General features: G+C 38.1%; 1 protein-coding gene across 3 annotated transcripts in view; it reads left to right on the top strand.

The window, feature by feature from the left end:
* Akap6 (A-kinase anchoring protein 6) overlaps positions 1 to 15,239 on the top strand; it is a 461,670-nt gene that overhangs the window by 173,045 nt on the left and 273,386 nt on the right. For all 3 annotated transcript variants that reach the window (XM_090345201.1, XM_090345199.1, XM_090345200.1), the window contains one exon: positions 11,582 to 13,345. In XM_090345201.1, the coding sequence (XP_090201327.1) occupies positions 11,582 to 13,345 (1,764 nt within the window). The remainder of the gene's footprint in view (positions 1 to 11,581; positions 13,346 to 15,239) is intronic.

The raw sequence follows: 15,239 nt of genomic DNA, 5'->3' as shown, positions 1-15,239 counted from the left end.
GTCTTTGATCCATTTCTGTAGGTGCTTAACCAGTTCTGCCAGCACCACTTGTTGAAGAGGCTATATTTCTTCCATTCTATTTTTTTGGCTCCCTTGTCAAAGATTAGGTGGCCATACATCTGTGGTTTAATATCTGGGTCTTCAGTTCTATTCCATTGGTCTTCAGGCCTGTTCTTGTATCAGTACCAAGCTGTTTTGATAATTATAGCTCTGTAATAGAGTCTAAAATTTGGTTTTGAAATTCCTCCTGCGCTTTTCTTTCTGCTAAGAAGTGTTTTTGCTATACGGGGTCTTTTATTATTCCATATGAAATTTTGGATTGCCTCTTCTATTTCTTTAAAGAATGACATTGGGATATTGATGGGTATTGTGTTGAATTTGTAGATAGCCCTTGGCAAGATTGTCATTTTCATAATGTTGATTCTTCCAATCCAGGAACATGGGAAGTTTTTCCATTTCCTCAGTTCTGCTTTAATTTCCTTTTTCAGGGTTTTAAAGTTTTCATCAAGAAGTTCCTTTATATTCCTAGTTAAGATAATTCCTAGGTACTTTATTTTCTTTGAGTCTATTGCAAATGGAGTTGCTTTCCTATTGTTGCCTCGTTCCTCTCACGCTTGGCATAGAGGAAGGCAGTTGATTTTTGAAGGTAATTTTATACCCTGCTACCTTGCCAAAGTTTTGAATCAGCTCAAGGAGCTTGGGGGTGGAGTCTATAGGATTATTTGAATATAGTATCATGTCATCTGCAAAGAGGGAAAGTTTTGAATCAGCTCAAGGAGCTTGGGGGTGGAGTCTATAGGATTATTTGAATACAGTATCATGTCATCTGCAAAGAGGAAAGTTTTCCTATTTGGATCCCCTTTTGCTTGCTTCTTGCCTTATTGAACTGGCTAGGAATTCTAACACTATGATAAAGAGGAGTGGAGAGGGTGGGCATCCTTGTCTCGTTCCTGATTTTAGAGGGAATGGCTTTAGCTTTTCGCCATTAAGTATAATACTAGCTGTGGGTTTATGATACACAGCCTTTATTATACTGAGGAATGTTCCATGGATTCCTAGTTTCTCCAGAGCTTTTACCATAAAGGGGCCCTGGATCTTGTCAAATGCCTTTTCTGCATCTATTGAGACAATCATGTGATTTTTGCTCCTGTTGATGTGTTGAATTATATTAATTGATTTGGTATGTCGAACCACTTTTGCCTCCCTATGATGAATCTTGTTTGATCATAGTGTATAATTTTTTTGATGAGTTGTTGTAGACGGTTGGCCAGTATTTTGTTGAGAAGTTTTGCATCGATGTTCATCAAAGAAATAGGCATATAGTTCTCTTTCTTTGATGAAAATCTGTCTGGTGATGCCGGGGCCAACCGGCAGCAAACCAGGGTTCGCAGATTGGGGTTCCTGAAATAGGGGACAAGGACTAGGAAGAAAAAGAAGAGAGACAGACACACCGGGTCCGGGATGTCCGCAGTTCAGGCAAAGACTGCCGAGACTGTCGCGTTTATTTTCCACTCCCCCTTCTTCCCTCCTCCTCTCCCAGGGAACCTCAAGGTGTTACATTCATATGGTAATTCTCAGGTCATTTACATAGAATAGGGCCAGAAAGCAATAAGACAATATAGCCATCGTCTGATGCAAGTCAAGGTACAGTTTGATTCCACTCTGGCTCCCAACATGGTTTGGGTATGAGTTTTATACTGGCTTCATAGAATGAGTTTGGTAAAGAGCCTTCATTTTCAATTTTGTTGAAGAGCTTGAGGAGTATTGGTGTGAGATCTGCTTTGAAGACCTTATAGAATTCAGCTGTGAATTCATCTGTCCCTGGGCTTTTCTTAGGTGGCAGGTCTCTTATTGCCATTTCTATTTCAGTGCTTGAAATAGGCCTGTTTAGTTGAGTTAGTTCCTCTTGGTTCAGTGTGGGTATGTTAATATTGGCTAGGAATTCATCCATTTCTTCTAGATTCTCAAATCTGTTTGCATGAAGGTTTGAGAAGTATTCCCTCATGATGCTCTGTATCTTGGTAATTTCTGTCCTGATGTTACCATTTTCTTCTGTGATTTTGTTTATTTCAGTATGCTCCCTTCTTTTTTGGTAAGATTTGCTAAGGGTTTGTCAATTTTGTTAATTTTTTCAAAGAACCAACTCCTTGTTTTGTTGATTCTTCTATAGGTTTTTTGTACTCCAATTCATTTAATTCTGCTTTGATTTTAATAATTTGCTTCCTTCTGCTGGGATTAGGGTTGGTTTGTTGCTCTTTTTCCAGGAGGTTAAGGTGACACATTAAATTGTTGGTTTGCGATTTTTCCAATTTGTTATTGTAGGCACTCAGAGCTATAAATTTTCCTCTGAGTACTGCTTTTGCCGTGTCCCAAAGGAGTTGGTATTTTGTGTGCTCCTTTTTGTTAAATTTCATAAACTGTTGCATTTCTGTTCTGATCTCTTCGATGACCTATTGGTGATTCAACAATGTGTTGTTCAATCTCCATGAGTTACAGGGTTTTTGTTGATGGAGTTGTGTGTTCAGTTCCAATTTGATGCCTTTGTGGTCTGAGAGAGTGCAGGGAATAATTTCTGTGTTTCTGAATCTGCCCAGGTTTGTTTTATGCCCTAAAATGTGGTCTATTTAGGAAAATTTTCCATGTGTTGCTGAAAAAAACATATATTGTGTTGTTGCTGGGTGGAATAATCTGCAAATGTGTGTTAGATCTATTGGTCTGTATAGTTTCTCTGTTGACTTTATGCCTGGTTAATCTTTCCATAGGTGAGAGTGGTGTGTTAAAGTCACCAATAATCACTGTGTTTTGATCTATGTATGGTTTAAGAGAAAGTAAAGTTTGCTTGATGAAGTTCTGAGCTCTGGGATTAGGTGTGTAGTTGTTTAGGGTGGTTATGTCCTCCTGGAGGAAAGATCCCTTTAGTAGTATGTAGTAACCTTCTTTGTCTTTTCTCACTAATTTTAGTTTCAAGTCTATTTTATCTGCTATGAGGATGGCAACTCCAGCCTGTTTATGGGGGCTGTTAGTTTGATAAAGTTTATTCCAACCTCTCACTTTCAAAAAATGTTTGTTTTGGGGGTAAAATGTGTCTCTTGAAGACAGCAGAATGATGGATCTTGCTTTTTGATCCAACTAGATAGTCTATGTCATTTAATTGGACTGTTAAATCCATTGCTATTGAGAGTCAGGATTGAGAAATATTTATTAGTTCCTGCCATTTTTACAAGCTTTCATTAGGGCCTGTGTCTTGATAGTTCTTGTGGTACTTAGATGTTATGAGTTTTAGGTGCCATTTCTTTCTCTCTTTTATATTTCTGTTGTTTTTCTGTGTGTAGAACATCTTTGAGAATTTTCTGTAATGTTGGTTTGGTTGCTACATAATGTTGAAGCTTTTCCCTGGAATGGAATGTTTTTATTGTTCCCTCAGTTATGAATGAGAGCTTAGCTGGGTACAGTATTCTTGGTTGGTAGTTATTTGACTTCAGGGCATGACATATATCCTTCCAATCTATTCTTGCTTGCATGGTCTCTGCTGAGCAATCTGGGGTTATTCTGATTGGTTTGCCTTTATAGGTGATTGTTCCCTTCTCCCTGGCTGCTTTTAGGATCTTATCATGGGTCTCTATTGATCCAGTTGGGTTTATAATGTGGCGGTGGGATGTCCATTTCTGGTCAGGTCTGTTTGGGGTTCTAAAAGCTTCTTGTATCTAGATGGGCCTGCCCTTCTGGATATTTGGAAAGTTCTCTGAGATGATTCTCTGAAGAATATTTCCAATATCATTAACCTCTTTCTCCACCCCCCCTCAATACCAATTAGCCTTAAATTAGGCCTCCTAATTTTATCTTGGATCTCCTGTAGCGTTTTCTCATATTTCCTAGATTTGGTTTGACTCATTTTCTGTTCTTTTTCTATAACAACGAAATTATCTTCAACCCTGGAAATTCTCGCTTCTGCATTGTCTAACATGCTATCAAAGCTTTCTACTTTATTCTTCATCTCCCTTGCTTCTAATTGCTCATTTTTGATGACTTGCATATCCTGTTTTAGATCATGTATAGATTTCTTTAACTCCTTTATTTCCATTTGATTTGTTAGCTCAGTACCTTTATTTTCTTTGCACATTTGTTGGAGTTCAGTCACCTTTTTGTTTGTGGATTCTATGAATTCATCCATTTTTCTTTGAAAAACCTTTATTATGGCCGCCTTTATGGCTTCTCCTTTTTCAGTTATCACCTTGTTTATGGTTTCCTCTTGTTTAGCTATGGCTTCCTCCTTTATCTCTTTCTTTATGTTTTCAGACTTTTCATTAATAATGTTTATCAATTGCATTTGTATAGCACTTGGAAGACTCTCCTCTAGATTTGCCACTGACTGCTCCATTGCCTGTTTATATTGGGTGGGAGATGCTATTCCTTGATTTGACATTTTTCTTGAGTTTCTTGTTCTGCCCATTTGAAAATGGGAGCAAGATTAATACTAAACAAGGTTATAATTTTTCAGATATCACCAACCTAGACCTTTTTAGTTGGCTGACAATAGATGTTTGCTCTTTTAGATTGGTAATATCACTCTCTCTTTCTTTTTGTGCATTTACATACAAATCTAATACAACCACAGATTACTGATTTATGACCAAGACAATAATCCCCTCAATCCAATCTCTATTGTATTTAAGTCCCCTCTGGACCTGGAGTATAATTGAACACCTAGATACACAGCATTGCTCAACAACCATCAAATTTAGATCCATGCATTATAAGATTTGAAAGATGAACAGAGGACCAGAGATATAAAAATAATTTAAAAGACGACAAGGGGGGTAGGAAAAGAGTACTGCCGGAGTGTAGGATTATTATAGTAATGAAGAAGATATCGTGTAAGGTAACTGACCTAAGGTGATAGACAGGTAGAGTATTTGAGTATAAAGTTTAGATGAACTTAGATAAAATGTATGATAATAAGAAGAATAATAAGAAGAATATATAGAGAAAAGAGGGAGGTAGATATAGGAGATTTCAATGATACAAATTTTAAAAAGAAAACAACAACAAAATAAAAGAAAACAGAACACACACACACACACACACACACACACACACACACACACAAACCAAAAACAAAAAATAAAAAGCAAACCAAAAAAAAAAGGTAAAAAGGAAAGAAAAAGTGGGGGAGATTCCTTACTATTGTGAGTTCTTATCTAAGAGATACTAGGGTTTAGAACCAGGAGTTTAAAAAGCAGGTGACTATCAATATGGATATCATTTTTTTTCAGACTGTACCCAGAGTTGTCACTGTGTTTCTAGGAATGACCACAGTGACAGAAGGGATGTGGGAAAGAGAGGAGAAAAAAAAAGGAATGAATCATAACATTAGAAAAAAGATGTAGGTAAAATGGCAACGAGAAAAATAAGAACATGTAAAAATGCAAATGAAAAGGGTAGAAGAACAACAAAAAAACGGGTATTCTTCAGGTTTTTTTTCTGGGGGGGGTGCAGGATAGGAAACTGTGTCCACTAAATTCAGGATCCAAACACTTCACAAAATCTTTTTCTCTTGTGATTTGGCTTTGTGGTTTTTCGGATCAGATTGCTTGATTGATAAAATGAAGCTGAAAGATCCGTGAGAGGCTTTGTTTGCCAGGTATGTGGCTGGCGCAGGGGAGGGACTTTAGCAGTGCTGGGTCCATATTTTTGGCTAAGAGATCACTGGGAAATCCTTTGCCAGTTAGAAAGATGGCGTTTCCAGCATCACCTCTCAGACTCCAATTGCTTTGGCCGGGTTCTTGCCAGCAGTCAAGAAGGCGCTGCTCTCAGCTTGTGGGGAAGGGGGCTCCTCCCAATGCCGTTTAGCAAGCAGAAGTGGAAACTTCTCCTCAGAAGTACTCACAAATTGCTGGATTGTCTGGTTCTGTGAAGCTGGCAGGTGGGTGCATGGCCAGGTGTCGGCTCTGGGCTCGCGCAGGCTCTGTGTGGCTCTGTCCACAGCGGAGGGTCTGTGGTGCTGTGAAGGGCTGTCTGCTCTGCGGCTGGTGGGGCTCCACGCTGTCTTCTTGATCCGGTTTTCTGCCTTTTTCCTCTCTGACTGAGATCTCTGTGGTGCTAAAGCTTACTTAGGATCAATTTCTGGTAAAGAACTGTCCCCTACACTGCCAGAACTGGAATCTTGGCGGGAGCTCAGTACATCTCACACTGAACCGCCGCCATCTTTCGCCTCTCCCCAGCACCCCACATTTTTTTCTATATATTTTTTTTACTGTAGGGACCCCACATCTTACATATAAGTTTGGTGGAAACATTTCATATTCAAACACAACAGCAGGGGAGGTGAATTATCCTTATTTTATAGATGTTATCATTGTATCCAGATTAGAGGACTGAAGTGGAGAGAGGTAATGTCAGATGGATAGTAGTAAATCTGAATAATTAACATTAACACAATAGCAAATGTTGATGAGAACTTATTATGTGCCAGATGATGTAGTTAGCTTGCAATTTGCCTAAATGATACTTCCTTATGTGGAGATACATTGATCCTTCACATTACTCACAATGTAGCACTTTGTGTATTCCCCATGAGTACATATTACAGGATAATTTATCTCAAGGCAAAGTATATTCCAGATTTTGAACTGCATAAGGATTAACTCCAGAAGATATTCATCTCTGTATTTCCTACAGCACTTCAATATTTTCATGTTGAGCTGCTGATGAGTTGGATTAAATTAAATATTTCAATTAATCACTGCTCTAGGTATATGACAGGGAGATACTACTACTTTAAGTTGGCAGAGTTGGAATTAATCACAGAGATTATGTGATTCATAATTTTATCTTGTAGAAAATGAAATATTTTAAGAATAATAACTTGGTACAAATAATATTAAGAGATTTATGTATAATTTTTCTCCTTGTTGATCGGAAGTAAAACTTTGTTTTACATTTTTCTGTCAAACTTGTTCTCATTTTGCTACTTCTCTCTGGAATGTATTCAGAATCACAGAATCCCAGCATGGTAGAGGTAGAATGAGTCTGAACAAGTACTTTGACAGTGTGGGGCATTTTTCTAAGAGCTCAGTAAATTCATGTGTTAAGAATTAAAACAAGGCCAGGTGCAGGTGGCTCATGCCTAGAATCCTAGCTACTCAGGAGGTTGACAGCTGAGGATCACAATTCAAAGGGCAACTTGACCATGAAAGTCCATGAGAATATTATCTCCAGTTAACCACCAAAGAATTGGAAGTGGTGTTATGACTCAAAGTAGCAGAGTGCTAGCCTTGAGCTGAAGAGCTCAGGAACAGCCCTATGACTGACAAAAAAAATACAATTAACACACCACAAATGGGGAGGGAGGAATATGAAAAAAAAGTATACATGTACTTGAAACAATGAAATAGTTTCTGTTTCAGCAGAAATAATAATTTTATGCACAAAGGTGACTGGTAACTATTATTTAGCAATGAACACTGGTATTAACTTAGACCATTTTAATAGAAAATTTTAAATTATAAGTATTAAGTTGGTGGAGATACAAAGGGAAAGCTGCTAGTGATCCAGTGATCCAGTTCTAAGTTCTACCTTTTTTTATGAAGACATCATTATTAGACATCATGATGTCTAAGTTCCATCTTTTGTTATGAAGACAATAAAATCTTGAGGTCAAATAAAAAAAAAGAGGCTTCTCTTTGTTGTTTTTAATGTACTGTATGAAGTTATTTCTTTTTTCTTTCATTTTTTTTCTTTGGTTTATCCCCCTGTTGTCACTTCATTTGTGGGTTTTTTTTTTTTTTTTTTTTTTTACCAGTCCTGAGCTTGAGCTCAGGGCGTGAGCACTGTCCTTGGACTTTCTCAAGGCTAGAGCTCTATCACTTGAGCCTCAGCACCACTTCCAGCTTTTTGCTATGTATGTGGTACCAAGGAATTGAACCTGGGTCTTCGTGCATGCTAGGCAAGCACTCTACCACTAGGCCAAACTCCCGGCCCTGTTGTTGTCACTTTATTTGATTTTGGTACCCTGTGTCTTGTGTTTATTTGATTTGGGGAAAGGAAGGGGAATGAAAAAAAAAATGGTGAGACAAAGGACAAAGGGTGAACCAATGCAACAGACAATATGTTGGAAGATAATATGTTGGAAATGAACTCTACAACCTGAGGGAGGGGACTGGAAGGGAGGGGAAGTGGGAGAAAAACAAGGGAACTGGTAACAATGTTCAAGGAATGTTCATTACCTTCATTTGCAACTGTAAGCCCTCTGTACATCACCTTGATAAAATCAAATTAAAAACAAACATGCAAACCAAAAGAATCAAAATGACCTCTGACTTCATATGAATGCTGAAGGGCAATACTTGATAAAAATAATAGGAAATATATTGAAATTTAACTAGTTGGTAATTTAAGTGAATCTTATGAAATTGCCATCATTTATATAATATTATTTATGCATTATGAACAAAGTTAAACAATCAAAACAATCAAAGCTGCTAAAACTGCCCAAATTGATTTGTTTTACTCACTCATTCCCTGGCATTTTTGACTTCTGACTTTCTTTGAGAACCTAGACCAGGTCTAAAGCACTATTTGTTTTGATTGTGTGCGTGTGTATGTGTGTGCGTGTGTGCATGCATGTTGTGGATCAAACTTAGGCCCTTATACATGTTTGGCTGGCATTCTTTTGGGCTACATCCCCACCCTAAAACTATGCTCTTATGCTTTCTGAGGTTTTCCTTTGTTTTTATTGTTTGCTTAATTTAAGGGAGATTTTTAAAATTAAAACTAAATATAAATAACATGTTTTTTATTGTAATGTATAAAGGGGTTAGTTATAGTGGCCAGGTAGTAGGTGCATTACTTCTCACACATTGATACTCCTCATGTTTTTGTCCCCATTTTTCTCCCCCACTCCTCCCAATCATCTTGTTTCCCCCCCCCACTTCCCTTTCCTATTTCAAATAAATAAACGTATATACAACATGCCAGGTAACAAAGTCAGATACTGTAATAATATGAGATTAACCAAAGGGCAACAAAAGAGAAGAAAAATAACATTTGTAAGGAAATGGAAAGACTTGGAAAAAAATCATATTAGGTGAAGTTAGCCAGATCCAAATGAACATAGGCTCAATGGTTTCCCTCATTTGTAATAATTAGTACACATCTAGGGCTCTCCTAGCAGAGGAATGCAATAGTGCAAAACCTAGATACATAAGGCCATGTAGGATGAGGCTAAATAAAAGGATTTCCAGGATGTGGAAACAAGAGCTTTATCTTGTGTGATTGTTCTTAATGAAAAATGTTTATTCTTGAGTGATAATTACTCAGATTATCTGAGATCAGCATAAGAAAGGGATCCATTTGGCTCAGTGAATACGGTATGGTATCCTCTTTCAAACTAGAGACTGGGTAGAGATCCCTGAGGTTTTCTGAAAAGCACTGTATTTTGCTCTTTGAGATACATTCACACATTATCTAACATATATCTTCAGTATATTCAACTAGTTATTTATTAAGTGTCCCTGGGATTATGATGCCAAATGGGGACTAAATATATTCCTCAGACATTTCCTGCTTATTCAAAGGTAGATAGCTAACCCTACAAATTTAAGAGAAGTACATGCCAGCTCAAAGTAGCATGAAGTTTTTGGAACTTGGAGTTTGGGTCAGAGAGCCTTATTCTAAGGTCTGTCTTGTCTCTTGATGATCAGGCTACTAATTGTCCTTCCTTTGGCTCAGTCTCCTCATAGGTAAAATAGGACAATAGTACAGATCTCAAGAAGAAAGTTGTAAGGACGAAATTAAAAAGTAATAGCAAGCTGGGTGCTGGTGGCTCACACCTGTAATCCTGGCTACTCAAGAGGCTGAGAGCTGAGGATCATGATTCTAAGCCAGCCAGAGAAGAAAAGTCAGTGAGACTCTCATATCCAATAAACTACTCAGAAAAAGTCAGAAGTGGCACTATGTCTCAAGTGGTAGAGTGTTAGTCTTGAACACTAAGAGTCTTAGGGTCAGAGCCCAGATTCTGAGTTTAAGCTACAACACTGGCAAAAACATTATTTTTAAAGTAATAATAATCTACCACTCTCATTTGTGAATGAGGAAACTAAGGCTTAGAAAGAGTAAATGAGGCTTTCCATTATTGCTGTGAGGATTATCTGGATGTTGTGGAGAGATGTAAAATAAAGGCAGGAGCAATATCTGAAGGGAAGAGAGCATTCCAGAAACAAAATGAACAGTGAGCAATAAAACCCATGTAAGACCTTGTGAGCCAATGGCTCATGCCTGTAATCCTAGCTACTTGGTAGGCTGAGATATGGGATCATCATTCAAAACCTGTCTGAGCCAGAAAGTCTGTGAGACTTTTTTCTACAACTAACCAGCAAAAAGCCAGTTATGAAGGTATGGCTCCAGTGGTAGAGTGCCACTCTTTAGTGAAAAGGCCAAGTGAGGGCTGAGTCTATGAGTTTAAGCCCCAGTACTGGTACCAAAAAAGAAAAAGAAAAAAAATCTTGGAGGATCTAAATATTACGAAAATGTGGTTGAAATAAACAGGGTATGTGGTTCTAGCTTCCAATGGGTCACTCTAAGCCTTCCTCCAGAAGAACAGAGGGATGGGATTATAACTACTTCTCACTTTTTAGCTTTTTCTATTCATGTCATAAGGCACTAGATTAGATCAGACTGTCTTTCATTTGGGTAAGCATAGTAGAATTCCATAAACCTTATTCTCCAATAAATTAAAAAAATCTTCTTGCTTAAATTAGCAAGAAGACAAAAATCTTAACCACAAAATTAAAGAATAGAAAGCTAAAATGCTCACCTGTCATCCTATTTTAGTATGGTGGAGTTTTAAAGAAGTCTGGTTGGAGCTATAAATAATAAGGGAAGTGGGCAGATGGTTTCTAACTGTATCAGTGGGAACAGTGTGAGGGATGAAACCCATACAGAGGGAGGAGATGGGGTAAAGATAGTTCCCCACTCATTAAATTTCCCCAAGACAATATGTGTGTTCCTTTGAAATGTAGGCCAAATGAAAATTGATCTTAAACTGTTCATTACATATCTGCAAAGTCAATAGTTCACCTTCCCATGATTTGTAAATATATATTTAACCTAATTGGGTTAACTCAGTTATTTCACTGTAAAATATTTTTGAAATGTACTGTGACCTAGCCACCTGCATGAAGTGCTAGAGTGATAGCCAAATTCAAACTAAAAAAAGCCTACACAGAGATTTCATTTTTACAGTGCTTTATTCTCACAGATTTATTATTTAAGGCTTTACTATAGAATATGGTATATTTTAAAATAGAAAATTGAGACAGGAATGGATATTTTGAACTGTACTCCCACATTTTTACTAAGGTTCTCTGACAGATTAAAGAAAAACCTTTAAATGTTTCAAAACAGAATGCCACATACAAAAAACTATGTGGCAATTGATTAATGCACTTTTCTGCATGTCAAACCAGAAGCCACTGGGACTGACATACTTCTGATAATGGCCTATGTTTAGATTTCATCTGAACCAGCAGTTTGTTGTAATTGATATTGTATTTACTGAAACCATTACTATTGTCTGTTTCAGGGACGACTTGATTCTCTAACAGAAGTGGATGACTCTGGACAATTAACTATCAAGTGTTCTCAAAATTACTTGTCCCTGGATTGTGGTATTACTGCATTTGAACTATCTGACTATAGTCCAAGTGAGGATTTGCTGGGTGGCCTGAGTGACATGACCTCTAGCCAGGTCAAAACCAAACCCTTTGACTCTTGGAGCTATAGTGAGATGGAAAAGGAGTTCCCTGAGCTTATCCAGAGTGTTGGATTACTCACGGTAGCTGCTGACTCCATCCCTTCCAATGGCAGTGAAGCAGTTAGTGAAGAGGCATCTCAAGTGTCTCTTTCAGCAGAAGAAAAAGGTGGATGTGGAGACAACAAAGCTTTTGCAGACAAAGAGCAACCAGGCTTACCACCAGGGCCGTCATCTTCAGGGGACACTCTGGTAAATGCCGTTCATCACTCTTCTGATGCTGCAAAGCAAGAATCTAGTTCTGCCCTGCATCTTGATGCAAAGAATCAAGAGCCTCTTCCTTGTGAAAATACAACCCCTAAGCGATCCATCAGAGACTGCTTTAGTTATAATGAGGATTCACCCACACAGCCCACATTGCCAAAGAGAGGACTTTTCCTTAAAGAAGAAACGTTAAAGAACATTCTAAAGGGCAGTAATGGCAAGAAGCACATGGCTGATCTGAAGCCCGAGTTGAGCAGAAGCACTCCATCACTAGTGGACCCCCCTGACAGATCCAAGCTCTGTCTGGTGTTACAGTCTTCCTACCCTAACAGTCCATCTGCAGCCAGCCAGTCCTATGAGTGTTTGCACAAAGTGGGTATTGGGAATATTGAAAATATAGTTAGAAGTCACATTAAAGAAATATCTTCTAGCTTGGGAAGGCTTAATGACTGCCATAAAGAGAAACCTCGACTTAAAAAGCTACACAAGACCTTGGAAGAGGTGCCTGCGTGCCAAATACCTAAACTAGTTTCTGGTTCAGGCAAGCAGGATGAAAACCATTGTTCAATGATGCTTAATGTAAAGGCTTCCAGTGCATCTAAGGTCACAGAGGGTCTGGAAACAGATTCTGCTTCCACATCTTCAGCTGAGCTGTACAGTCAGAGATGCTGGGATGCCAAAGTGCCAGTGCAATCAGAAACATCCAGCTCACCACCTTTCACTCAGAGCAGTGAGTCTTCTGTTGGCTCAGACAATACCATGTCCCCAGTACCTCTTTCCAAGCATGAAATAAAAAATGGCTGCTCCTCATCCTCTCCAAGTCATGTGGCAAAGAATGGTCAGGTTGTAGAGGCCTGGTATGGTTCTGATGAATACCTAGCACTGCCATCCCACCTTAAACAGACAGAAGTATTAGCTTTGAAGTTGGAAAATCTAACAAAACTTCTACCTCAGAAACCTAGAGGAGAAATCATTCAGAATATTGATGACTGGGAACTCTCTGAAATGAATTCAGACTCTGAGATCTATCCAACATACCACATCAAGAAAAAGCATACAAGGCTAGGCAGAATGTCTCCAAGCTCATCTAGTGACATAGCTTCTTCCCTGGGAGAAAGCATTGAATCTGGGCCCCTGAGTGACATTCTTTCTGATGAAGAGTTGTTTATGCCTCTCTCTGGCTTGAAAAAATACATAGATGAGAAATCAGAAAAGGTTTCATGCTCTGAGAAAAAGGAGAGTCATTCTGCTGCAAAATCAGCTCTCATCCAGAAACTAATGCAAGATATTCAACACCAAGACAACTATGAAGCCATATGGAAAAAAATAGAGGTAAGACAATCTGACATTTTGTATTTAGAAGTAATTCTGAAGAGGAGAACAACTTCTCTATACTTCACTATCAAAAATCTTACTAAAAAAATAGCCCTTATGACTCTCCAAAGAAATTAAGGAAAAAGCACAATGATCACTGTATTGTGTGTGTTACTAGGATATGCCCTTTTCAAGGCATTTGCTGCCTAGTTCTGTTGCTTGTTGCCAAAACTTAGGTTCTTGGTGAATAGTGGGCTTCTGTAATGCAAAATAAAACACAAGTGGCTATGCATACTGAAGTGCTTCAGGATTGCAGAAGTGGAATATTCCAGGCACCATCAGTGCTTTTTGATTTTTTTCTTTCAATCTCGCAGTAGCCTCCATATTGATAATGCCTTCTTGTCAAAATAGAGCAGATTATCTGTTTTTAGTAGAATTCTTTCTTTTTTTTTTGACAGTCCTGGGCTTGAGCTCAGGGTCTGAGCACTGTTCTTGGACTTTCCCAATGCTAGTGCTCTACCATTTGAGTCTCAGCACCACTTCAGCTTTTTCCTATGTATGTGGTACGGAGGAATCGAACCTGGGTCTTCATGCATGCTAAGCAAGCACTCTACCACTAGACTAAATTCCTGGCCACGTTAGTGGAATTCTTTGTTTCTTTTCTGAGATCACTAGCTTATAATCATGGTATTATATTACTATGGGCTTTGGGACATGTAATTAGCATATTGGGTGAATATTTACTTTTGGAATAAATTATTCAATGTGATGGAATCTTTGAGGAGAGACATCACAAAATTCTAGGTAACTCCATAATAAAATTTATGACTCTACCTTCTGACAGGCATCTGGAGTGAAAAAGACTTATTCTGGTTATTGTAGTAATGATATTCTCTCCATAACTTTATTGGAAATAGATCCAATTAATTTGATCATCATTATTTATTTCATAATTTCTTTTTAATGTACATAATCATGCCCATTATCATCTGTGTAGTACTTTACATATATACATTTTCCAGGGGCATTTTACAGTCTAGAGCAGAAGGAAGGTCATACTATGTTAACCTTCCTTATATTCATGCAAAGAGAGATTTGACAAGCTTAAGATGTTTTCCCAAGCTAAACTTGCTGGATAAGTAGACAAACACACTGACTGACACTTTTGTTTGGAAATTGAGATACAACCTGTGTCTTTTTTACTCTTCATTCATTTTTCTTCTAATTTGTCATATTGCCTCCCTGAAAAGCTATCTCCCTCCCCAGGAAACTATGACAGAAGTGAGGACAGAGTGTTTAAGAGCCATCCATATCTGGTTAAAAAAAAGAAAAGAAAAAGGAGAAGAAAGAAAATTGATATAACCTTATGCTGGTTTGGGGCTACTCAAGTGTTTTGGGCCACTCCGCCGTATCTGTTCATTGTTGGACACTGTTCCAGGATTATCACTTTCTAGACACTAAAATATAACAAGTGTGAACAGAACTACCATATGGAAGATAGTCCAAGTTGATAAAAAGAGGAAGAATTAGTGTAAATACATAATAAATATTAGTTTGGGTGATGGTGGCACATTCCTATAAATCTTAGCTATTCAGGAGATTGATACCTGAGGATTGTGTTTCCAACAAGCCTGCAAGGTAGGAAAGTCCCTGAGACTCTTATCTCTAATTAACCATGAAAAAGCCAGAAGTGGAGATGTGGCTCAAGTAGAACTGTGGTCAATTGTAGAGTGTGAGCCTTAAGCAAAAGAGCTTAGAGACATAACCCCAGTCCTGAGTCTAAGCCATAGGTACACACACACACACACACACACACACACAGAACAATAAATTAATAATTATTAACATGTATGTGTTTATTCATCAAATCTTCACAACTCTAATATGAACTCCATTTTTTGGTAGTACTGGG

The sequence above is a fragment of the Megascapheus bottae genome, chromosome 14, assembly GCF_031878675.1.
Source record: "Megascapheus bottae isolate mThoBot1 chromosome 14, mThoBot2.hap1, whole genome shotgun sequence".
NCBI classification, from domain to species: Eukaryota; Metazoa; Chordata; class Mammalia; order Rodentia; family Geomyidae; genus Megascapheus; species Megascapheus bottae.
The sequence above is the reverse complement of the archived record's forward strand: the minus strand, read 5'-3'. Positions and strand labels throughout refer to the sequence as shown.